The sequence below is a fragment of the Nerophis lumbriciformis genome, linkage group LG10 (assembly GCF_033978685.3).
Source record: "Nerophis lumbriciformis linkage group LG10, RoL_Nlum_v2.1, whole genome shotgun sequence".
Lineage (NCBI taxonomy): Eukaryota > Metazoa > Chordata > Actinopteri > Syngnathiformes > Syngnathidae > Nerophis > Nerophis lumbriciformis.
The window spans coordinates 45,397,108-45,423,958 of NC_084557.2; the positions used below are offsets into that span (position 1 = coordinate 45,397,108).

Below are 26,851 nucleotides of genomic sequence, written 5' to 3' on the forward strand. Positions count from 1 at the left end.
CTAGGGAAGACTTTGTTTAGTGTTTATTAAGATACTATGAGTCGAGTAATCAATAAATACGTTGTCTTACCTCCTTCACATTTGGCATGGGGTTGAATCCACATTGGTTGCAGACAACATTTTTACACTCTGTACATGTGTTGTAATTGGGTTGATCTTTAGAGCCAACGCTGAAGGCTGATTTACATACAGGGCAGGACGAAGGACCAGTTTTGGAAACAACTGCTCCCTTTGTAGGCTCTGATAACATGGTGTCTGCTTTTGGACCCTGCTGGCTTTTATCTGGTTTCTTTGCAGATGGAGCGTCCTTCAAAGCGGTCATCTTGGGAGAAGCTGGTGATGCTGCCAGTTTAGATTCATCTTGGACTGTAGAGGACATCAAAGTGGATGCAGAACTAAATATAGAAGAACCAAATCCTAACATCTTCCCTGTTACCGACTCTGCAGGTTTTGCAGGATCAGTTTGCTTTTTAGGGCTTCCAAAACCAAAGAATCCTCCTGTTTCATGCTGTCCCGGGACTTCAGTGGCATTTCCCGGTTTTTGTTCAGTTACATTTGACTGCTCTACTTTCTTCTGCAGATCTGCTTTGTTGTCCTGCTGTGTTTTCTGGGCAGGGGCTGGGCTAGCCAGTTTTTGACTGCCTTGTGCTTTAACAGCTTCAGCCTTGGATGTCCGGGTCTCTGGAGAAGGTACATTACTCTGTGGAGAGCCTGGAGCAGAAGTCTTTTGTGATGTTGGAGTCCTTTTAAACGGCGAAGTAGCCAATGGGGTGTCTTTCGGGGGTTCGATACCTTTGGTAGCCCTTTTTACCTGACAGTTTAGACAAAGCCACTCCTTCCCCTTGAATGACACAACAAAAAAAGGTTGTATTAATTTATGAATTCCTCTGCGCATCTGCTCAGCACAGAGGTGATCAGCTGTACACAGTTTTGTAACATGCTAGTTTCGCCCTATCAAATCAACTAGCCTGTCACTACGGATTTCATTTCAACAATTAAGGATACGAACATCATAGTAAATAAAATGACTGCTCGATGTCGTGGGACTCAATAGAGTTAAAACCTATTAACGTCACAGCTCTGCCACCAAAATGAGTACAGTCCATTTTATTTGATGTAACCGTATGTAAGGTGACGTTAAGTGCATGGTTCAAGAAGTGCATTGAGATAAATTGACTTGACTTTCAGTTTGCTGACATTTAAGCAAAAACACAGGGCTTCCAATTGTTATTCCATCTAATTTATGGGACTTTTGAGTTTTCTTCACATTCAGTTAATTATTTTGTAGCATTTGCACTCAACAGGCAGAAACATGGGTAGCTTCGTCCTTCCCAGTAGTACCAAAGCGTCAGTGACGTGCAGTCACTAGAGGCAGGTGAGGCGGGGCCTCACCTGCCATCATGGAAAGAAAAAAAATGTAAAAAGAAAAAAAAACAATTAAATTGTTATATGTATCCAGTGATTATACTATAAAGTTATTTTCCATTTAACTTCACCAGTTTTAGATTATTTTTATTCAAATTCGCTGAATTTTCACATTTACCGTTCAAATACTGAGAAGAGACGGTGCGGTGAACAGCAGCCAGTTGAGGCACGTCACTCAGTGCCTCAACATGGATTGCGCAATGACTCGGCTAACTGCTGGCCTGCTGTGCAGTGAGACCGTATTGCTATATGAACTATATTATACATTTCCATAGTTTAGTTAGCTGAGGTATATAATGTACAGTGTACTTTGTCAACAACTGTATGTGTGTAACGTATTTCTTGTGCTGAGCAATCATAAAACGGCTGCAAAAGACGCACTGGCTGAGGCTCGCCTCCTGCACCCCCGCCGTAGAATTGTTATATCAACTAAAGCCCACACTTAAACTTTCCACGTGCAAGATTGAATCTATTTAAAAAAATTATTTCATAAGAAGCCAAAAAGTGCAAAAACAATAATGTTGGTGTTGGAGGAGTTGTGAATGATTGCAGGGACACAACATTAGATACACCTGCAGACTGCAGGTGTACCTAATTCACAACTCCTCCAACACGAACATTATTGTTTTTGCACTTTTTGGCTTCTTATTAAATAACTTTTGTAACCTATTTTCATGGGCTTTCCTCTTTGTGATGTTAAGTTCCTGTTATGCGCTGTTATACAGTATATGCCTTGAGCTCTTATTTTGAAGGCGCTAAGAGCGGAAGTGATGTCACGTTGCGGAGGTTTTTGAAAGAACGTAAATAAAGTGGTCCTCGTGTAAACTGGAGCCTCCGTGTTTGTTATTTTGTAGTTTCATACAGTATAGGCGACATTTATAAACCCTCGGTTACACTTTTTTAAATAGATTCAATCTTGCACGTGGAAAGTTTAAGTGAGGGCTTTAGTTGCGGCGCATGGACTTAATTTCTAAGTAAAGGTAAGACCATAATAACGTTTTTTTTATTAAATGTGCTTTTTTGTGTGCTACAGTTTGTATGTGTAAAGTTAAAGTTAAGTTAAAGTACCAATGATTGTCACACACACACTAGGTGTAATGAAATTTGTCCTCTGCATTTGACCCATCCCCTTGATCACCCCCTGGGAGGTGAGGGGAGCAGTGGGCAGCAGCGGCGCCGCGCCTGGGAATCATTTTTGGTGATTTAACCCCCAATTCCAAGCCTTGATGCTGAGTGCCAAGCAGGGAAGAATGCTGGTATGAGCTTTTAAACATAACCCGTTAACTGCTGCCAATCAAATGGTGAATAAGATACTCTTTAGGGTTCATATGTTTGTAAATCTGACTGTGATGAAGTCAGTGCCTCACCAGCCATCAACCTCACCGCACGTCACTGCAAAGCGTACCATAATAACCCAGTATTGCAAAAACTGAAATCTATAAGATACTAATTATCCTGAAATCAAGATAAAAAACAAAACATATTTCCTACATGTTGACATCAATTTGCTTATATCATAGTGGACCTATGATGATTGTCCTCTGTTCTGACTTATAAATGTTGTTGCAATGTTAGATGCAATGTTGGTACCCAAGCATCAAATCATAAGGTTCGTGGATTTGGGTGTGAGTTTGCACGCTTATTTTTTGAACAGTAGGCCATTTATGGACGTACTTATGTGGGCATTTGCACAATATAACCGACTAAATGCTGCCAAATGCAGACTTGTTTAATGCAAATTGAGAGTGTGGTCGTTGAATCTATATTAGGATTATTTTGGAACCTGTCTGAAAAATTATTATGGGTGATGTTCGTCTTCAAGATATGTGTTCAGCAGTGTACATTTTCAAAAGATACAAATCCTGTTTCCATATGAGTTGGGAAATTGTGTTAGATGTAAATATAAACGGAATACAATGATTTGCAAATCATTTTCAACCCATATTCAGTTGAATATGCTACAAAGACAACATTTGATGTTCAAACTGATAAACTTTTTTTTTTTTGCAAATAATCATTAACTTTAGAATTTGATGCCAGCAACACGTGACAAAGAAGTTGGGAAAGGTGGCAATAAATACTGATAAAGTTGAGGAATGCTCATCAAACACTTATTTGGAACATCCCACAGGTGTGCAGGCTAATTAGGAACAGGTGGGTGCCATGATTGGGTATAAAAGTAGATTCCATGAAATGCTCAGTCATTCACAAACAAGGATGGGGCGAGGGTCACCACTTTGTCCACAAATGCGTGAGCAAATTGTTGAACAGTTTAAGAAAAACCTTTCTCAACCAGCTATTGCAAGGAATTTAGGGATTTCACCATCTACGGTCCGTAATATCATCAAAGGGTTCAGAGAATCTGGAGAAATCACTGCACGTAAGCAGCTAAGCCCGTGACCTTTGATCCCTCAGGCTGTACTGCATCAACAAGCGACATCAGTGTAAAGGATATCACCACATGGGCTCAGGAACACTTCAGAAACCCACTGTCAGTAATTACAGTTGGTCGCTACATCTGTAAGTGCAAGTTAAAACTCTCCTATGCAAGGCGAAAACCGTTTATCAACAACACCCAAAAACGCCGTCGGCTTCGTTGGGCCTGAGCTCATCTAAGATGGACTGATACAAAGTGGAAAAGTGTTCTGTGGTCTGACGAGTCCACATTTCAAATTGTTTTTGGAAACTGTGGACGTCGTGTCCTCCGGACCAAAGAGGAAAAGATCCATCCGGATTGTTATAGGTGCAAAGTTGAAAAGTCAGCATCTGTGATGGTATGGGGGTGTATTAGTGCCCAAGACATGGGTAACTTACACATCTGTGAAGGCGCCATTAATGCTGAAAGGTACATACAGGTTTTGGAGCAGCATATGTTGCCATCCAAGCAACGTTACCATGGACGCCCCTGCTTATTTCAGCGTGGCTTCATAGTAAAAGAGTGCGGGTACTAGACTGGCCTGCCTGTAGTCCAGACCTGTCTCCCATTGAAAATGTGTGGCGCATTATGAAGCCTAAAATAGCACAACGGAGACCCCCGGACTGTTGAACAACTTAAGCTGTACATCAAGCAAGAATGGGAAATAATTCCACCTGAGAAGCTTAAAAAATGTGTCTCCTCAGTTCCCAAACGTTTATTGAGTGTTGTTAAAAGGAAAGGCCATGTAACACAGTGGTGAACATGCCCTTTCCCAACTACTTTGGCACGTGTTGCAGCCATGAAATTCTAAGTTAATTATTATTTGCAAAAAAAAATAACGTTAATGAGTTTGAACATCAAATATCTTGTCTTTGTAGTGCATTCAATTGAATATGGTTTGAAAATGATTTGCTAATCATTGTATTCCGTTTATATTTACATCGAACACAATTTCCCAACTCATATGGAAACGGGGTTTGTAGGTTAGAATCATCTTAGGTTTCCTTTTAAGTAACATTTATTGTAATCGCAGATTTACTTCTTGAAATAAGCAAAAAAAGTCTGCCGACAAAATGGCAATTCACTTGTTTAAAACCTTTTGACCATTTGAATTGATTTATTCTGTTTTTTTTAATCTGTTTTAAAATAAGCACATTGTTGTTGTTTTTTAGTTAACCTATTACTTTTGAAACATTACAACAACAATAATATATAATATAACAATAACCATAACATGATTTCAGATATTTATTAGATTTCAGTCAATGCAGTGTGAAAATGGGAAAAAAGCTTTACTTCATCATCGATTTGGCAACATTGTGTGGTAATAAAATGTGAACTGAACTGCATGGTAAAAACAATACAAAGTTAAATGATAAATATTTGAAATACAGTATTTGGAGAGCAATTGACCTGTTGAAACTTATTGGATATGTCATCTTTATTCAAGTTCAATGGCATTTAATATATTCAACGTTGCATTGAGTATTTCTCACCACTGAATAAAAGTGCTCGACAGTAAAAGCAAAAGCTTCAGGGTGTCGTTGGCAAGGCTGTCCTTGCAAACTGCACATTGTGCATTGAACTGCAGAACTGAGTGTCAAGTCTTTTGTGCTTCAGACTGCCAGTAAGATGCCTTATCCATTTACTTCAGTGCCTGTAGTCCCAGCCTGAGAGGCGTGGATGTGTATTTTTAGCACATCTGCTGTCCGTTTTTTTCAGACAGACCTTATGATGTCAGTCAAGTTTCATTTTAAAGATTGAATTTCATTGTTGGTAACCTGTAAAATCCACAGAATAATCACATTATAATGCTTTTTGTTTGCGAGTAATCTGCCTTCATCAATGTCTCTTCAAAAAGAAGCATACATTTACAAACCCCGTTTCCATATGAGTTGGGAAATTGTGCTAGATGTAAATATAAACGGAATACAATGATTTGCAAATCATTTTCCAACCCATATTCAGTTGAATATGCTACAAAGACAACATATTTGATGTACAAACTCAAATAATAATTTACTTAGAATTTCATGGCTGCAACACGTGCCAAAGTAGTTGGGAAAGGGCATGTTCACCACTGTGTTACATGGCCTTTCCTTTTAACAACACTCAGTAAACGTTTGGGAACTGAGGAGACACGTTTTTAAAGCTTCTCAGGTGGAATTCTTTCCCATTCTTGCTTGATGTACAGCTTAAGTTGTTCAACAGTCCGGGGGTCTCCGTTGTGGTATTTTAGGCTTCATAATGCGCCACACATTTTCAATGGGAGACAGGTCTGGACTACAGGCAGGCCAGTCTAGTACCCGCACTCTTTTACTATGAAGCCACGTTGGTGTAACACGTGGCTTGGCATTGTCTTGCTGAAATAAGCAGGGGCGTCCATGGTAGCGTTGCTTGGATGGCAACATATGTTGCTCCAAAACCTGTATGTACCTTTCAGCATTAATGGCGCCTTCACAGATGTGTAAGTTACCCATGTCTTGGGCACTAATACACCCCCATACCATCACACATGCTGGCTTTTACACTTTGCGCCTTTAACAATCCGGATGGGTCTTTTCCTCTTTGGTCCGGAGAACACGACGTCCACAGTTTCCAAAAAACAATTTGAAATGAGGACTCGTCAGACCACAGAACACTTTTCCACTTTGTATCAGTCCATCTTAGATGAGCTCAGGCCCAGCGAAGCTGACGGCGTTTCTGGGTGTTGTTGATAAACGGTTTTCGCCTTGCATAGGAGAGTTTTAACTTGCACTTACAGATGTAGCGACCAACTGTAGTTACTGACAGTGGGTTTCTGAAGTGTTCCTGAGCCCATGTGGTGATATCCTTTACACACTGATGTCGCTTGTTGATGCAGTACAGCCTGAGGGATCGAAGGTCACGGGCTTAGCTGCTTACGTGCAGTGATTTCTCCAGATTCTCTGAACCCTTTGATGATATTACGGACCGTAGATGGTGAAATCCCTAAATTCCTTGCAATAGCTGGTTGAGAAAGGTTTTTCTTAAACTGTTCAACAATTTGCTCACGCATTTGTTGACAAAGTGGTGACCCTCGCCCCATCCTTGTTTGTGAATGACTGAGCATTTCATGGAATCTACTTTTATACCCAATCATGGCACCCACCTGTTCCCAATTAGCCTGCACACCTGTGGGATGTTCCAAATAAGTGTTTGATGAGCATTCCTCAACTTTATCAGTCTTTATTGCCACCTTTCCCTACTTATTTGTCACGTGTTGCTGGCATCAAATTCTAAAGTTAATGATTATTTGCAAAAAAAAAAATGTTTATCAGTTTGAACATCAAATATGTTGTCTTTGTAGCATATTCAACTGAATATGGGTTGAAAAGGATTTGCAAATCATTGTATTCCGTTTATATTTACATCTAACACAATTTCCCAACTCAAATGGAAACGGGGTTTGTACATTTGTTTGGTGGAATGACTTGAGTTGACGGTTGTCAACCACGGCTGCCTCTTGATGATGTGCACAGACAATGTTCCGCCTCATTTTTCATGTCCGAGCAAACGCACAAACTCCCCGAGCGTTCAGTGAGCAACATCAGACGTGCACACCGTGGCCACACCTGCAGCACACCTGTCCCAAACCTGACATCACAATAGGTAAACAATCTTGCTGTTATAATCAAATGACAACAGTCATTTCCATAATATATACCGTATTTTTCTGACCATAGGGTGCACCAGATTAAAAGGCGCACTGCCGATGAGCGGGTCTATTCAGGTTTTTTTTTTCATACAAAAGACGCACCGGATTATAAGGCGCATTAAAGGGGTCATATTTTTTATTTTTTTTTTCTAAATGTAAAAGACTTCCTTGTGGTCTACATAACATGTGATGGTGGTTCTTTGGTCAAAATGTTGCATAGATGATGTTTTACACATCATCTTCAAGTCGCTTTCTGACAGTCGCTTCAGGATGCAGCGTTTTGTGTTTTTTTTGTCTTTTTTACGTGCCTCCACTTCGACAGCGTCTTCTCCCCGTCATCTTTGTTGTAGCGGTGTAGCGTGCAAGGACGGGAGTGGAAGAAGTGTCAAAAGATGGAGCTAACTGTTTTAATGACATTCAGACTTTACTTCATACTTGCCAACCTTGAGACCTCCGATTTCGGGAGGTGGGGGGCGGGGCGTGGTTGGGGGCGTGGTTAAGAGGGGAGGAGTATATTGACAGCTAGAACTCACCAAGTCAAGTATTTCATACATAAATATATATATATATATATATATATATATATCTACATCCTGAAAATATGCAAACAAAACTGTGTTTAGATCATTGATACTTCAAACTTGCATAAATAAATCTTAAGGAATATAACATAACTTGGCTTCTGAGAGTTTCAAAATGTAATGAATAAAATGCTAAAATTGTTGATTAACAAACAATTATTTTAATAATTAAATATGGTCATTTTAAATGAATTATGATCATTTAAAATTAATTATTTCAAATATGTTTATTTTAATGTATAATTCTATGGCTGGATAAGGAGTCAGAAAAAATACAAATAAAAATACAATTAATTTTGATGTTTTTAGCAAAATATAGTAAAAATGTATTTCGTTTTTGTTTTTTTTAAATAGTAAATATATTTATTTTTAGGTAAGATAAACATAATAATACAATTTATCTCTAGTATGGATGATTTGGTTCTTGTGGGGGCGTGGCCTCCAGCTCCGGCTGAAAATCGGGAGATTTTCAGGAGAATATTTGTCCCGGGAGGTTTTCGGGAGAGGCGCTGAATTTCGGGAGTCTCCCGGAAAATTCGGGAGGGTTGGCAAGTATGCTTTACTTCTATCAATAACGGAGCAGCATCTCCTCATCCGTGGCTCACTAGTGCAACAACAACGCCCGAAATGTGTCCCGTGGAAAAACCGTCCGACCGTAACTCTCTAATAACTAAAGTTCCTTGGGTGAATAATGTAAACTCACTACACCGGTATGTTTTAGTGCTTTCATGGCGCGTTTACTGACAGATATAAGTAAGAACTTTACACTACTTTATATTAGAAATGGCAACAGCGGAGGATGAATGTCCAATAACAAGAAGGTCGAGAAAAAGAAGAAGCTTATCGACTACGGACTACAGTGGCGGAAGCGCGCACATTTTCAGTACTTATGCAGATCCCAAATACACGAGTCATACCAAAGACTATAAAAATGGGAGCCATTACCTCCCTGCTTGGCACTCAGCATCAAGGGTTGGAATTGGGGGTTAAATCACCAAAATGATTCCCGAGCGCGGCCACCGCTGCTGCTCACTGCTCCCCTCACCTCCCAGGGGGTGGAACAAGGGGATGGGTCAAACGCAGAGAGTAATTTCACCACACCTAGTTTGTGTACTTTAACTTTAACATCAGCAGGTACTAGAAAGTAAGAACATTTGGTTTTGTACAATATTGTGAAACAAAACGCCAGGTAATATGTCTGCTAATAGGTACCATTTTGTGGTCCTTATACACACCATAATAATTCAATGCGCCGCCAATCCATCAAGCGGTGTGGCTTCATAGCTTACCGAAGTCCTACTAAAACCATTTTCACCGATTTTTGAGCGCCGTGTGTAATGTTCTATATTCTCAATGGAACATTTAAAGTTTTGGTGTTGTTTACTGGCGTCATCTTGCAGTCTACACATATTACTTATGTGTGACTGCCATCTACTGATCAAACTTATCATTACACCATGTACAAAATAAAATTGCTTCAAGGTCAGTGTAGGAGCCAAATAGAGAGCCATACTTGAATCTATGTTTATTTTATTATTTTGAGTGATTGATGTGTGTATGTCAGTGTGAACCCTTTGCAGGTGGTGAAAAGTTCCCACGCAAGCCTATAAGGGGCAGGAGCGTGCTGGGCGCGTGATTGGCAGTCGGGCACCAGCATACCGTCTTTGACCTCACCTGTCTGTAGACCTCAGCTTTATATAGGCTAACATTTATTTTGTTTCCCGAGTATTCTGTTACTTGATTTTTGTAAATAAAACAATCTTCAATTGCGCTGCTGGATCAGTTTGAATTAGTGGATGGATAGCGGGAAAAGGAAGAATTCGTGACAAGGAAGGCTGTGTATATGGTGTGAGTCAGACAAGATGCCCGCGCCACAAGTGGAACAAACATTTGAAACAAAGGGGTTATAGGAACAATCACTTTCAGTGTTTTACGCCACTTCAAGTTGTCAAAGACGTGCTGTGGAAGTACAGCCGACAGGATTGCGCACCAAACAGGAAGAAAGGCCAAAAGCGCATGCTTGGTGCAGAAGAACAAAGGACTTCTTTCATTTAAGGTTTGTGATAAACCATCAAACTCATTCGTTAAAAGGACTCTATAGTAATATAAAGTGAGTTTTTCTGGACATTATCATGCAAGAAAAGTTTATTTTTGGGACCGCGATCACCGCGTAATGATTTTTAAAGGTTGCATTACAAACATTTGGTGACGGGCTTGCGCGTGCGCGCGCCCGACGGCCCGTGAACGGACATTTAATTCCCCAAAAGGATAAAGACTGTTATTGAAACCTTTTATATTCGCTTGGAAGTGTAAATGTTTTTTGATGCACCAAGTGAAGGATTTTTGTTGATTAAAAGAGGAAAATGTCAGCTAATAATTCAGCCGAAGGAGAGGAAATGACGTCAATTGCGCAGGAGGCTTCTCGTGTGCGCGCCGCCAGAATAGGCAAAATGTCACACATAACAAGGCGAATGAACATTGTGCGCAATTTGATGGTGGATGCAAAGGCTTTAAAAGAAGTGAAAATAAATATGAGCAAGTTTAGTGAATTCCTAATGGAGTTTAAATCTCTGCACAGATCATATTCTGAAGGTTTAGAGCCAGACGAGCGAAGGGATGATGACCAAACATGGTATCAGCCTAAAATTGCTCTTATAGATGCCTTTGAAGCTGAGGTGTCCCGATGGATATCAGATCTTGAAAACCCCTCAACCCACACCTGTGCTCCTCCACCTGAGGACATTGCTATATTTAAAGACAATGATTTATTAACTGGTCATTTTAAGGACAATTTAGAAGCGGCGGACAGCCTATATAGGCATGAACTAACTGGTCACCCAGGCATAGTGTCAAGCAGGGAGGCATCAGTCAAGTCCTCCAGTTCAGGACGGTCATCCAATAATTCCTCTTCATCATTGCGGATTAGAGTGGAGGTGGAGAAGGCTGCTTTGACAGCCAGGGCAGCAAGGTTGCAGGAAAAGCATGGTATTGAAGAACAGGAGTTAATGTGCAGGAAAAAAAGAGAGGCTTTGGAGTTGAAAACAGAAATAGAGGCGGCTAATGCTAAAATTAACTACTTGAGGGAAGTAGAAGGTTTAGTGGTGCATGGTGCAGATCAGAGAGCAGTGGTTACAGGGGTAGCATTTGATCCATCAGGGTGTGGTTCACCTGTGGGAGGCCCAGTGGTTAGGCCCAAGGAAGGAGTTCAGATGCAGTTCCCCACTACTCTGTTCGATGCATCTATACCCCAAGTTCCACCTGCCAGCTTCAAACCTCAACAGGCCCCAATTCAGCATGCCAGCCTCCAACTCCAACCCCAACCTCAGCAGGCCCCAACTCAACTGCAGCAGGTCCCAGTTCTACCTCTGCAGGCCCCAGGTCAGCCTGCCGGTCTCTATCCCCAGCAGGCCCCCGTTCACCAAGCTGTGCCTGCCAGTTTCCAGTTCCAACCTCAACAAGCCATCCCCAGCTCAACACAGAACAATCAGCTGATCAAAATTCTGGAAGCCCAAAATGAACTGACAAAAATTCTTGTGAAACAGCAGCTTCTGTCCACTCTCCCACAAGGAAGTGTTCCCCTCTTTGATGGACAAATCTTGGAGTACAAGTCATTCATCCATTCCTTTGAACACATGGTCGAAAGTAAAACTGACAATGACAGGGACAGGTTGCAGTTTCTCATCCAGTACACAAAAGGCCATGCTCAAAAGCTAGTCAAAAGTTGTGAATATATGTCACCAGATAGAGGCTACCAGAAAGCCAAAAGGTTGTTAAAAGAGAACTTTGGTCATGACTTTAAAATTGCCTGTGCTTATCTCGATAAGGTCCAGACCTGGCCTCAAATCAGGGCAGAGGATTCCAAATCTTTGCAGGAGTACGCCATGTTCCTCAGGAGCTGCTGTAATGCCATGGAGGAGACGGAGTACATGGACGAACTGGACACAGTGGCCAATATGAAAAACATTGCGTTTAAGTTGCCCTTCAAGCTGAAGGAGAAATGGCGCAACAAAGCCTATGAGCAGCAGGAAGAGCACAACCGCAGGGTGAGGGTTTTAGACCTGGTTAGCTTTATAGAAAAGCAAGCTCGTGTGGCAGCCCATCCAGTCTTTGGAGAGCTAAGGGTACAGGAGCAGTCAGCCAGCATAGGAAAGGCTAGCGCTAGACCCTCTGTAAAGCCACAACACTCAAAGTTAGCTGGTAGTAGTTTTGCTACGAGTATTACTATTAGCCCAATGGAGTCCAAGCCAGAGTCTGAGTCAGAGCCCATTTGTCCACTTTGTAAAAACAAACACCCACTAGAGTTGTGTAGACTGTTCATTAAGAAGCAGCACAGAGACAAGCTTAGTTTCCTAAAGAGCCAGGGCATATGCTTTGCCTGTCTTTCAATAGGGCACATGAGTTCTGTTTGTCCAAGTCGTCACACATGTAGCATGTGTAAAAAATCTCACCCAAGTGTCTTACATTATGACAGGAAAGACAAGGTATCAAAAGAGATAGAAACGCCCTCTAGAGATGTAAGCAGTGCAGGAACAGAGCTATGTGGCCATATAGGGGCCGGGGACAAAGAGAGTGTTCTGTCCATTGTCCCAGTCAAAGTTAAGGCAGGGAAGGGCAGCCAAGTCCTCTCAGTTTATGCTCTCCTTGACCCTGGATCCTCCGCTAGCTTCTGTTCTGAACAGCTCATGTCCCAGTTGAACGTAAAGGGAGTAAAGACCCACATCCTACTAAGGACCATAAATCAGAAAAAGTCTGTCTCAACTCACATGGTAGCTGGGCTAGAAGTGTCTGCACTGGACAACAATCATTTCCTACCTCTTCCTGTTGTCTTCACACAGAAAGAAATGCCAGTCACCACAAGCAGCATCCCCAAACAGGAAGACATAGCACCATGGCCATATTTAGACAACATTATACTCCCGAGCATCAGTTCAAAGGTGGAGCTGTTGATAGGCACAAATGCTCCAAAACTGTTAGAGCCATGGGAGGTTATAAATAGCCATGGTGGGGGTCCATATGCAGTGAGAACGCTATTGGGATGGGTGGTTAACGGGCCAATTAGAGGTCGGAATAGTGAGGCAGTGAGTGCAACTGTGAACAGTATTTCAGTTGCAAATCTGGAGGAGCTTCTAATTTCCCAGTATAACCTGGAATTCAGTGAAGTAGTGTCAGAGGAAAAGACTGAGCTGTCAGTAGAAGACAAACAGTTTTTAGAGATAGCCAATGAGGCAGTGCTACAGGACGTACACTACAACCTGAAATTACCTTTCAGAAAGCCCACGGTCAACCTGCCCAACAATCGCCCAAGTGCCAAACAGCGCCTCCAAAGCCTGAAAAGAAAAATGGAAAGGAACCAGCAACCCAAACAGAAGTGTGTTGCATCTCTCAATAACATTCTGGAAAGCAACTATGCTGAGGAGGTGCCAGAGGAGGAGCTCAGCCAGACTAAAGTTTGGTACCTACCACACCACAGATTGTACCACCCCAAAAAGAAGAAACTCAGGATGGTCTTTGACTGTGCAGCCACCTACAAAGGTGTGACCCTCAAAACAAAGCTGTCTCAATGGAGGTATGTGGGCAGTAAGGACAATACAGCTGATGATGCCTCCAGAGGACGGAGTACTGGCAGATTCATGCAGCAAAGGAGATGGATACATGCCCCTGACTTCTTATGGAAAGCAGAGGAAAGCTGGCCTGCACAGGAAGCATTGGACTCCAAGTCAGTGTTACAGGATCACCCAGAAGTCAGAAAGAACACTACTGTCTTCACTACAGTGGTAAACACTGAACCCCCCACAAGCCAGCTGCTTTCCACCTTTTCAAATTGGAAAAAGCACCTTAGAGCAATGGCACGTTTACCCCAAGAGAGAATCGTCAACAGTCGTACCCTCTCCACAGTCTCCCAAGATCCACAGGACTTAGAGCCGCTGACCGCAAACCACATTCTCCTTCTAAAAACTCAACCCATCATTCCCCCCGGCACCTTCGAGAAAAAGGATCTCTACGCCAGGCGCCGCTGGAAACAGGTCCAGTATATGGCTGACCTTTTTTGGCACAGATGGACAAGGGAGTACCTGGCGCTTCTGCAGGAAAGACAGAAATGGACCCAAGTGAGGAACAACCTGCAGCCAGGAGATGTGGTCCTGGTGGTCGACCCCACAGCCCCACGGGGCTCCTGGCCATTGGGCAGAGTACTGGAGACTCGGCCAGATGGAGGAGGCCTGGTCCGGTCAGTCAAGCTCCAAACAAAGACTTCAGTCATCGAAATGCCTATCACCAAGCTGTGCCGCATCCTGGAGGCTGAGAGCTGACTCGTCAGTCATGGAGACCAGACCACAAGACACGCACAAGGGGCGTAATGTATATACTTTATTTTCTCTCAAGGCTTTGCCTTTTGTTTGTTTATTATGGAATAGGCTCCTTTTTTTCATTAAATTAATGTATGTGATTGAGTCTGTATAGATCAATCAGGGGCCGGTGTGTAGGAGCCAAATAGAGAGCCATACTTGAATCTATGTTTATTTTATTATTTTGAGTGATTGATGTGTGTATGTCAGTGTGAACCCTTTGCAGGTGGTGAAAAGTTCCCACGCAAGCCTATAAGGGGCAGGAGCGTGCTGGGCGCGTGATTGGCAGTCGGGCACCAGCATACCGTCTTTGACCTCACCTGTCTGTAGACCTCAGCTTTATATAGGCTAACATTTATTTTGTTTCCCGAGTATTCTGTTACTTGATTTTTGTAAATAAAACAATCTTCAATTGCGCTGCTGGATCAGTTTGAATTAGTGGATGGATAGCGGGAAAAGGAAGAATTCGTGACAAGGAAGGCTGTGTATATGGTGTGAGTCAGACAAGATGCCCGCGCCACAAGTGGAACAAACATTTGAAACAAAGGGGTTATAGGAACAATCACTTTCAGTGTTTTACGCCACTTCAGTCAGTAAGCCCAACCAGAATTATTCCGTACATTAGGCGCACCAGGTTATAAGGCGCACTGTCCATTTTTAAGTATGCCTTATAGTCCGAAAAATACGGTGGGTGCTTTGGCCAACTTATAATGGAAATTAAGAAAAAAAAAATCATTGTACTAGTATTGTACGTCTTGGCGGGGGTCCTGTTTTGGAAATAATTTGTACCTCGGTCAGAGATCACATTTAGTTCCCCTTAAAACATTCACATGTTGCACCATGAGATGTAAGCATGGGATCATGTGTACATTCTTGTAACGTTCTGTCTGCAAAATATTTCATTACAGATTTTATTAGCATATCTGTAATTTAGTAACAGTATTTCATGATTAATATTAGAGATGTCCGATAATATCGGACTGCCGATATTATCGGGCGATAAATGCTTCAAAATGTAATATCGTAAGTGATCGGTATCAGTTTCAAAAAGTAAAATGTATGACTTTTTAAAACACCGCTGTACGCATACTTGCCAACCTTCCCGGATTTTCCGGGAGACTCCTGAAATTCAGCGCCTCTCCCGAAAACCTCCCGGGGCAAATTTTCTCCCGAAAATCTCCCGAAATTCAGGCGGAGCTGGAAGCCACGCCCCCTCCAGCTCCATGCGGACGTGAGTGACGTCAGGTGCGCAACACCACGTAAATCGTTGGCCAACCAAAAAGTAACCCCAGTACGCTATAGCCAACATTCACCAGGAGATGGCAACAGACAAACATAGATAACTCTATTACATTATTCCCCTTTTAGAAATGTATACAAGTTACTCAAAATAAATAAACAACCCAACCAAAAAATGCAGCAGCTCAATTAAAAAACTGTACTTAAGCCACATTCTTTTTTTTTTTTTTTAGTACTGAACTCTTAACCTTCATTTGTAAAAAAAAATAACATGCTTATTATACAAACAGTATTTGTACACCTTTAACACAGATTTTTATACTGTCTTCAGAGATTCAGTTTTTTTGGTGGTACTCGAAACCTTTCTGGGTACCTGCGAAAGGGTGTTCAGCATGGTTAGAAAAATAGTGACAGAGAATAGAACAAGGATGGACAATTCAACCCTTAACTCAACAATGAGTAGATGAGTGTTATGTGTGTGTATATGTGTAAATAAATGAACACTGAAATTCAAGTATTTCTTTTATTATATATATATATATATATATATATATATATATATATATATATATATATATATATATATATATATATATATATATATATATATATATGTATTGTATGTATATATATATATATATATATATATATATATATATATATAATAAAATAAATATATATATACAGCTAGAATTCACTGAAAGTCAAGTATTTCTTATATATATATATATATATATATATATATATATATATGTATATATGTATATATATATATATATATATATATGTATGTATGAAATACTTGACTTGGTGAATTCTAGCTGTAAATATACTCCTCCCCTCTTAGCCCAGCCCCCAACCACGCCCCGCCCCACCCCGACCACGCCCCCCCCCCCACCTCCCGAAATCGGAGGTCTCAAGGTTGGCAAGTATGGCTGTACGGAGTGGTACACGGACGTAGGGAGAAGTACAGAGCGCCAATAAACCTTAAAGGCACTATATATATATATATATATATATATATATATATATATATTACATAATTTGCGTTTTTCTTATTAAAAAAGAGGCTTTTAACAAAAGGCATGACACATAAAACATTTAAAATTTAGGTCAATGGATACATATATATACAGTCGTGCTCATAAGTTTACATACCCTGGGAGAATGTATGATTTCTTGGCCATTCTTCAGAGAATATAAATGATAACACAAAAACCTTTCTTCCACTCATGCTTAATGGTTGTGTGAAGCTATTTATTGGCAAACAACTGTATTTACTCGTTTTGAATCAAAATGACACAAGAAAGTACCCAAATGACCCTGATCAAAGGTTTACATACCCCAGTGACTTTGATCTGACAACATGCACAAAAGTTGACACAAACAGGTTTGAATGGCTAATCAAGGTTCCAATCCTCACCTGTGACATGTTTGTTTGTAATTAATGTGTGTGTATAAAAGGTCAGTGAGTTTCTGGGCTTCTGACAGACCATTGCATCTTTCATCCAGTGCTGCACAGATGTTTCTGGATTCTGAGTCACGGGGAAGGCAAAATAATTGTCAAAGGATCTGCGAGAAAAGGTAATTGAACTGCATAAAACAGGAAAGGGGTATAAAAAGATATCCAAGGAATTGGGAATGCCAATCAGCAGTGTTCAAACGCTGATTAAGAAGTAGAAAATGAGGGATTCAGGTAGACCAGCAAAGATTTCAGCCACAACTGCCAGGAAAATTGTTAGAGATGCAAAGAAAAATCCACAAATAACTTCAGCTGAAATACAGGACTATCTGAAAAATTGTGGTGTGGCTGTTTCAAGATGCACAATAAGGAGGCACTTGAAGAAAAATGGGCTGCATGGTCGAGTCGCCAGAAGAAAGCCATTTCTGCGCAAATGTCACAAAGAATCCCGCTTACATTACGCCAAACAGCACAGAGACAAGCCTCAAAACTTCTGGAACAAAGTAATTTGGAGTGATGGCTTTCTTCTGGCGACTCGACCATGCAGCCCATTTTTCTTCAAGTGCCTCCTTATTGTGCATCTTGAAACAGCCACACCACAATTTTTCAGAGAGTCCTGTATTTCAGCTGAAGATATTTGTGGATTTTTCTTTGCATCTCGAACAATTTTCCTGGCAGTTGTGGCTGAAATCTTTGCTGGTCTACCTGAATCCCTCATTTTCCACTTCTTAATCAGCATACCTGCCAACTTTTGAAATCAGAAAAACCTAGTAGCCAGGGTCCAGGGGCCGCAGGCCCCGGTAGGTCCAGGACAAAGTCCTGGTGGGGGGTTCCTTCGCCCCCCGACGCAAAATGATTATTAGCATTCAGACAGGTTAAAATGTTGCTAAAACCATCACTTTTCTATCAGTCACAGTGACTTTTCAAAACAAAAATATTACAGCAAAAATCATATGGGTTGATTGACATGTTTATTCTGTAAGCTAACTTCAATTTTTTGAAATTATTTTGACAGTTAATGCCAGTTATCCTGTCAACCTTTCACAAGACTTCAATTTGTTAATTGAAAGTATAAACAGTATAAACACTTTTTACAGTAAACAAATGGTAAAACAGTACTAAACAATTCCATTAAAAAAAAAATTGGTGTCATTATTAACTTTCTGTCCAAGCTTGTATAATCTACTGCCTTGTTCAATTGTAAAAAATATTCTGTGCCTAAAATTCACATTTCTATCACAATTATCATACTGTAAACATGGTAAGCTAACTTCATTAAAATTAATAGTCCTGTCAATAGCATGGAATTACAATTCAAATGTAGTTTTTTTGTAAGCCTTTCAAAAGAATTCAAAATATGAAAAATTAATGAAAATTAATTTAAGCCATCAGACACTTGAAAAGTGGCACATCACATCTCTAATGTAATCATTTTAACTTTTCAACAGAAATAGCACTGCAAAAATATTAAGGACATACTTCTGTATTTTGGTAGTTATGCTGTCAACATTTAACAAGATTTCTTCAACTTGGACTTGAAAGCATAAATAGTATAAACACTTTTAACAGTATAACAGTACTAAACAATTCCAATAGATAACATTGGTGTCATTACCTTTTTGTGGCTAAAATCCAAATTTAGCAACGGCATTAGACTTGTGTTTTTTTGTCCCAACGTGGTCTTTTACATCGCAAATTCCTCTGTGTCTGATCGAAAAATCTTGTCTGCACAAGGTGCAATTCGCATAGTTTTCACCCTTTTTGGAACGGATAATTATTCCCGGATAGGCTTTTGAATATTCTTCACGGAATGACTGCAGTTTTCTTTTCGGTTTAAGACTCGTTTGCGATTTTTCTCCGGCTGATTCCATGATCCTTCGCTCGTTTGGAAACAATGGGCAACAGGTGCCTCGTGCTTGGCAGCGGTGCTATAAATAGCCTCGCGCAAGGCATTCGGAATGGCTCGATAGGAAGTTACGGGAAGCAGTGTCGATTGTCATTGTTGTTACGCGATTTCGTGAATAAAACTTAAAAAAAATTTAAAAAATTTAATTAATTAAAAACCGTATTTTTTATCACTGCAACCGTAACCCATAATAGGTTGATGAAAACCGTACTAATTACGGGAAAACCAGAGTAGTTGGCAGGTATGAATCAGCGTTTGAACACTGCTGATTGGCATTCCCAATTCTTTGGATATCTTTTTATACCCCTTTCCTGTTTTATGCAGTTCAATTACCTTTTCTCGCATATCCTTCGACAATTATTTTGCCTTCCCCATGACTCAGAATCCAGAAACATCTGTGCAGCACTGGATGAAAGATGCAATGGTCTGTCAGAAGCCCAGAAACTCACTGACCTTTTATACAAACACATTAATTACAAACAAACAAGTCACAGGTGAGGATTGAAACCTTGATTAGCCATTCAAACCTGTTTGTGTCAACTTTTGTCCATGTTATCAGATCAAAGTCACTGGGGTATGTAAACTTTTGATCAGGGTCATTTGGGTACTTTCTTGTGTCATTTTGATTTAAAAAGAGTAAACACAGTTGTTTGCCAATAAATAGCTTCACACAACCATTAAGCATATATATATATATATATATATATATATATATATATATATATATATATATATATATATGAACACGCTGGGACGCTGAAAAAGGGGTACAAGAGGAAGGATCGGTGGGGCGTTGAGCTGACAATGATCGAAACAGAACGATGGCAAGCTCGCTCGAACCCCAGCGACCTCTCGACTTCACCAACCGTGACTGAGAGCAGCTTTGAATGATTATTGGTGTGTTTCTGCTTGTTTAATGTATTATTCTCCAACGTGTGTCTTACCTCTTTAACATTTGGCAGAGGGTTAAATCCACATTGATTGCACACAGTGCTTCTGCATTCAGTGCAGCTGCTGTAGTTGGGCGGGGCCTTGGAGCCCACGTTGAGGACCGTTTTACAGATAGCACACAAAGATTGGCCTTTTTGCGGGACATTGCAGGGTGCTGCCTCTGCAACTTTGGCCTGTCCTGCTGACGGAACCCTGGTCTGCTCGGGGTGGAGTTTCTTCTCCTGCTCCGGTAGTTTGTTCTCCTTGGCGGGTTGCATTTTAGGAGAAACCGGTGGCGTGGAGGCCATCAGCGTCGATGCAGAACTGAATATGGAAGAACCAAATCCAAACATTTTCCCGGTCACCGACTCCTCTGCTGGCTTAGAAGCACTGAAGCCAAACAACCCCCCAGACTCCTGCTGGGGTGCAGGACTCACACTTCTTGTACTTGAAGGATGTGGTTTCTGGGAACCTGGCGCTCTCTGGGTCTCCTGAGGAGTCTTTTGCGTAGAGTCTGTACCAATATGTTTTGGACTCCCTTGGACCTTAACTTCACTTTTGGCTGGCACTTTTGCTGAAGAATGTGTGGTCTTGCTGGGTGAAGCTGATGCGGGCGTCTCTTTTTTGACAGGAGCAGCAGGCGATGATGGCATTTTGGAGGGTGTTGGCTTTTTCATTGGTGCTTCAGCTCTCTTTATCTGGCAGGTGAGACAAAGCCACTCGGATCCCTGTACAAAAGAGAAGTAGATATCATCCATGCGTCAAACTCAAGGCCCGGGGGCCAGATCTGGCCTGCTACATCATTTATTATAGCCCGAGAAGGCTTGGGAATAATATGCGTTAATAAAGTACTTTATCTTTTCTTACGAAATGTATGAGTTCTTTCCAGTTTGACATTAAAAAAATACATACTGCACGCAAAATACATGTCCATCTATCCATCTTCTTCTGCTTATCAGAGGTCGGGTCAAGGGGACAGCAGCCTGAGCAGAGAAGCCCAGACTTCCCTCTCCCCAGCCACATTGTCCAGTTTCTGCCAGGGAATCCCGAGGCGTTCCCAGGACAGTTGAGAGACAGAGTCACCCACATCCCCCCCCAACGTATCCTGGGTCTTCCCCGTGGCTTCCTACCGGTTGGATGTGCCCTAAACATCTCCCCAGGTAGGGGTTAGGGGGGCATCTTGAACAGATGCCCGAACCACCCCATCTCCTCTCGATGTGGAGGAGCAGCAGCTTTTACTCTAAGCTCCTACCGGATGACAAAGCTTCTTACCCTATCTCTAAGAGAGAGCCCCGCCACCCGACGAAGGAAACTCATTTTGTGATATTGTCCTGACCCAAAGCTCATGACCATAGGTGAGAACAGGGACGTAAAAGGACCGGTAAATTGAGAGCTTTGCCTTCTGGCTCAGCTCCTTCTTCATCATGACGGATCGATACAGGGTCCGCATCACTCCAGATGCCGCACCACACCGCCTGTCGATCCACAATCTTTCTTCACTCATGAACAAGACCCCGACGTACTTGAAGTCCTCCACTCCCACCCCAAAATACCTCTCGATGTGGAGGAGCAGCAGCTTTACTCTGAGCTCCTACCGAATGACGCAGCTTCTCCCCCTATCTCTAAGAGAGAGCCCCGCCACCGGACAGAGGAAACTCATTCCGTCCGTTTGTACTCGTGATTTTGTTCTTTCGGTCATAACCCAAAGTTCATGACCATATTACCATAGGACAGGAACATAAATGGACCAGTAAATTGAGAGCTTACTCTGAGCTCCTACCGAATGACAGAGCTTGTCACCCTATCTCTAAGGGAAAGCCCCGCCACCCGACGGAGGAAACTCATTTTGTGATCTTGTCCTTTCGGTCATAATCCAAAGCTCATGACCATAGGTGAGGACAGGAACGTAGATGGACCGCTAAATAGAGAGCTTCGCCTTCTGGATCAGCTCTTTTCTTCACCACGACGGATCGATACAGGGTGCGCATCACTCCAGACGTCGCACCGATTCGCCTGTCGATCCACGATCTTTCTTCACTCATGAACAAGACCCCGAGGTACTTGAAGTCCTCCACTCCCACCTCATCTTCTCTCAATGTGAAAGAGCAGCAGCTTTACTCTGAGCTCCTACCGAATGACAGAGCTTCTCAACCTATCTCTAAGGGAGAGCCCCGCCACCGGACGGAGGAAACTCATTTTGTCCGTTTGTACCCGCAATTTTGTCTTTTCGGTCATAACCCAAAGCTCATGACCATAGGTGAAAACAGGAAACGTTGATGGACCGGTAAATTGAGAGCTTTGCCTTCCGGCTCAGCTCTTTCTTCACCGCGACGGATCGATACAGGGTCCGCATCACCCCAAACGCCGCACCGATTCGCCTGTCGATCCACGATCTTTCTTCACTCATGAACAAGACCCCGAGGTACTTGAAGTCCTCCACTTCCACCCCATCTCTTTTCAATGGGGAAGAGCAGCAGCTTTACTCCGAGCTCCTATCGAATGACAGAACTTCTCACCCTAGCTCTAAAAGAGAGCCCCGCCACCCGACGGAGGAAACTAATTTTGTGATCTTGTCCTTGCAGTCAAAACCCAAAGCTCATGACCATAGGTGAAAACAGGAAACGTTGATGGACCGGTAAATTGAGAGCTTTGCCTTCCGACTCAGCTCTTTCTTCACCACGACGGATCGATACAGGTTGCGCATCACTCCAGACGCCGCACCGATTCGCCTGTCGATCCACGATCTTTCTTCACTCATGAACAAGACCCCGAGGTACTTGAAGTCCTCCACTCCCACCCCATCTCCTCTTGATGTGAAGGAGCATCAGCTTTACTCTGAGCTTCTACCGAATGACAGAGCTTTTCACCCTATCTCTAAGAGAGAGCCCCTCCACCGGACGGAGGAAACTCAGTTTGTCCGTTTGTACCCGTGAGTTTGTCCTTTCGGTCATAACCCAAAGCTTATGACCATAGGTGAAAACAGGAAACGTAGATGGACCGGTAAATTGAGAGCTTTGCCTTCCGTCTCAGCTCTTTCTTCACCACGACGGATTGATACAGGGTCCGCATCACTCCAGGCCTGTCGATCCACGATCTTTCTTCACTCAAGAACAAGACCCTGAGGTACTTGAAGTCCTCCACTCCCACCCCATCTCCTCTCAATGTGGAGGAGCAGCAGCTTTACTCTGAGCTCCTATCGAATGACAGCGCTTCTCACCCTATCTCTAAGAGAGAGCCCCGCCACCGGACAGAGGAAACTCATTCCGTCCGTTTGTACTTGTGATTTTTTTCTTTCGGTTATAACCCAAAGTTCATGACCATATTACCATAGGACAGGAACATAAATGGACCAGTAAATTGAGAGCTTACTCTGAGCTCCTACCGAATGACAGAGCTTGTCACCCTATCTCTAAGGGAAAGCCCCGCCACCCGACGGAGGAAACTCATTTTGTGATCTTGTCCTTTCGTTCATAATCCAAAGCTCATGACCATAGGTGAGGACAGGAACGTAGATGGACCGGTAAATTGAGAGCTTTGCCTTCTGGATCAGCTCTTTTCTTCACCACGACGGATCGATACAGGGTGCGCATCACTCCAGACGCCGCACCGATTCGCCTGTCGACCCACGATCTTTCTTCACTCATGAACAAGACCCCGAGGTACTTGAAGTCCTCCACTCCCACCCCATCTCCTTTCGATGTGGAGGAACAGCAGCTTTACTCTGAGCTCCTATCGAATGACAGAGCTTCTCACCCTAGCTCTAAGGGAGAGCCCCGCCACCCGACGGAGGAAACTAATTTTGGGATCTTGTCCTTGCAGTCAAAACCCAAAGCTCATGACCATAGGTGAAAACAGGACACGTAGATGGACCGGTAAATTGAGAGCTTTGCCTTCTGACTCAGCTCTTTCTTCACCACGACGGATCGATACAGGGTCCGCATGACTCCAGGCGCCGCACTGATCTGCTTGTCAATCCACGATATTTCTTCACTCATGAACAAGACCCTGAGGTACTTGAAGTCCTCCACTCCCACCCCATCTCCTCTCAATGTGGAGGAGCAGCAGCTTTACTCTGAGCTCCTATCGAATGACAGAGCTTCTCACCCTAGCTCTAAGGGAGAGCCCCGCCACCCGACGGAGGAAACTAATTTTGGGATCTTGTCCTTGCAGTCAAAACCCAAAGCTCATGACCATAGGTGAAAACAGGACACGTAGATGGACCGGTAAATTGAGAGCTTTGCCTTCTGACTCAGCTCTTTCTTCACCACGACGGATCGATACAGGGTCCGCATCACTCCAGACGCCGCACCGATCTGCCTGTCGATCCACGATCTTTCTTCACTCATGAACAAGACCCCAAGGTACTTGAAGTCCTCCACTTTCACCCCATCTTCTCTCGATGTGAAGGAGCAGCAGCTTTACTCTGAACTCCTACCAAATGACAGAGCTTCTCACCCTATCTCTAAGAGAGCCCCGCCACCGGACGGAGGAAACTAATTTTGTCCGTTTGTACCAGTGATTTTGTCCTTTCGGTCCTTTTCGATCGATACAGGGTCCGCATCACTCCAGACGCCGCACCAATCCGCCTGTTGATCTCACGATCTTTCTTCACTCATGAACAAGACCCCAAGGTACTTGAAGTCCTCCACTTGGGGCAAGATCTCCCCAACTCGGAGATGGCAAAATACCTCTACCTCTACTGCCGATGAATGGTCTTTTTTTTAAATCTTTTTTCACATATTACATATTTCACCGGGTTATAGAGCACATAAAAGGAGTCATATTAGTTGTTTTTTTTTCTAAATGTAAAAGACTCCCTTGTCTACATAACATGTAATGGTGGTTCTTTGGTCAAAATGTTGCATAGATGATGTTTTACACATCATCTTCAAGTCACTTTCTGACAGTCTCTTCAGGATGCGCCGTTTTGTGAGCGGTCTTATTTACGTGGCTCACCTTCGACAGCGTCTTCTCCTCGTCATCTTTGTTGTAGCGGTGTAGCATGCAAGGACGGGAGTGGAAGAAGTATCAAAAGATGGCGCTAACTGTTTTAATGACATTCAGACATTACTTCAATAAATAACAGAGCACCATCTCCTCATCCGGAAACAACAACACCGGAAATGTGTCCCGTGAAAAACCGTCCGACTGGAACTCTCTAATAACTAAAGTTCCTTGGGTGAATAATGTAAACTCACTAAACCGGTATGTTTTAGTGCTTTCACGGCGAGTTTAGTGGCAGATATAAGTAAGAACTTTACGCTACTTTATATTAGAAATGGCAACAGCGGAGGATGAATGTCACATAACAAGAAGATAGAGAAAAAGAAGAAGATTATTACTACAGCGTCGGCGCGGACGCGCGCAATTTTTCAGGAATTATGCAGATCCCAAATACAGATCAGCAGGTACCAGACGGTAAGAAAAGTTGCTTTTGCATTATATTGCGAAACAAAATGGCAGATCATGTCTTACCTTATACACACACAATATAATATTACTCCTATGTTTAATGCACCAACAATCCTTCAAGCGGTGCGGCTTCATAGCTTACCAAAGTCGTACTAAAACATTTTGATAGATTTTTGAGCGCAGTGTGTAATGTTCTATATTTTCAATGGAACATTTAAAATGTTGGTGTTGTTTACTTGAGACATATTGCCATCGTAGTGCATTCTACACGTATCTCTTATGTTTGACTGCCATCTACTGGTCACACTTATCATTACACAATGTACCAAATAAAATTGCTTCGATGTGGGTAAGCTCAACAAAACTTATTCCTTACATTAGGCGCACCGGGTTATAAGGCGCACTGTCGAGTTTTGAGAAAAAAAAGGATTTTAAGTGCGCCTTATAGTCCGGAAAATACGATATTCCAAATCAAGGTGTCACAATAATAATATATACTTAAATGTCTATTTGACTTATGATTTCTAAACAAGTTCACTGTAAAAATTACAAAATACTTTATGGTGAAATTCTAGCAACGGAGCTGCCAGTTTTTTAAAATAACTTCGGTACCATTTTTCCATGCACAGTAATATACTATAAAAACAACAACCACAGATATCGAGGTAAAAAAATGGCAGCTCTGTGGTACTGTTTATACATTCCTATTACAGTAATATGCTGTAAAAAATATTAGTTATATATAAAATATGCATTTATCGTATTTTTCGGACTATAAGGCGCACTTAAAATGCTTTCATTTTCCCAAAAATCGACGGTGCGCCTTATAACCTGGTGTGCCTAATGTATGGAATAATTCTGGTTGTGCTTACCGACCTTGAAGCAATTTTTTTTGGTACATGGTGTAATGATAAGTGTGACCAGTAGATGGCGGTCACACATAAGAGATACTGCAAACTTTAAATGTTCCATTGAAAATAAAGAACATTACACACGGCGTTCAAAAATCGTAAAAAACTTTTTAGTATGACTTTGAAGCCGCACCGCTTGATGGATTGTCGCCGTATTACGGCTGCCGTAGTCAGAAGTACGAGTATTATGATGGTGTGTGTATAAGGACCGCAAAATGGCACCCATTGGCGGACACATTATTTGGTGTTTTGTTTTGCAATATTATGCAAAACCAACTTTTCTTACCTTCTGGTACCTGCTGATCTGTTTTTGGGATCTGCATAAGTCCTGAAAAATTGCCCAAGTCCGCCATTGTAGTCCGTGCCGACGATGTAGTCGATAAGCTTCTTATTTTTCACTATCTTCTTGTAATGGGGCATTTCTAATATAAAGTAGCATACAGTTCATGCATTGCATACTGTACATTACCTTTTGCACTATATTAATTTATATTATTATGGGTTGTCAACTTTGTACTTTTTTTTGTGTCATTGCCTGAAATAAATACA

General features: G+C 42.1%; 1 protein-coding gene across 6 annotated transcripts in view; it reads right to left on the minus strand.

Annotated features, from left to right (window-relative positions):
* pclob (piccolo presynaptic cytomatrix protein b) overlaps positions 1-26,851 on the minus strand; it is a 197,398-nt gene that overhangs the window by 150,011 nt on the left and 20,536 nt on the right. For all 6 annotated transcript variants that reach the window (XM_061969547.1, XM_061969548.1, XM_061969546.1 and 3 more), the window contains exons 3-4: positions 19,994-20,707; positions 71-841 (exon numbers count right to left, since the gene is read on the minus strand). In XM_061969547.1, coding sequence (XP_061825531.1) covers positions 71-841; positions 19,994-20,707 — 1,485 coding nt within the window. The remainder of the gene's footprint in view (positions 1-70; positions 842-19,993; positions 20,708-26,851) is intronic.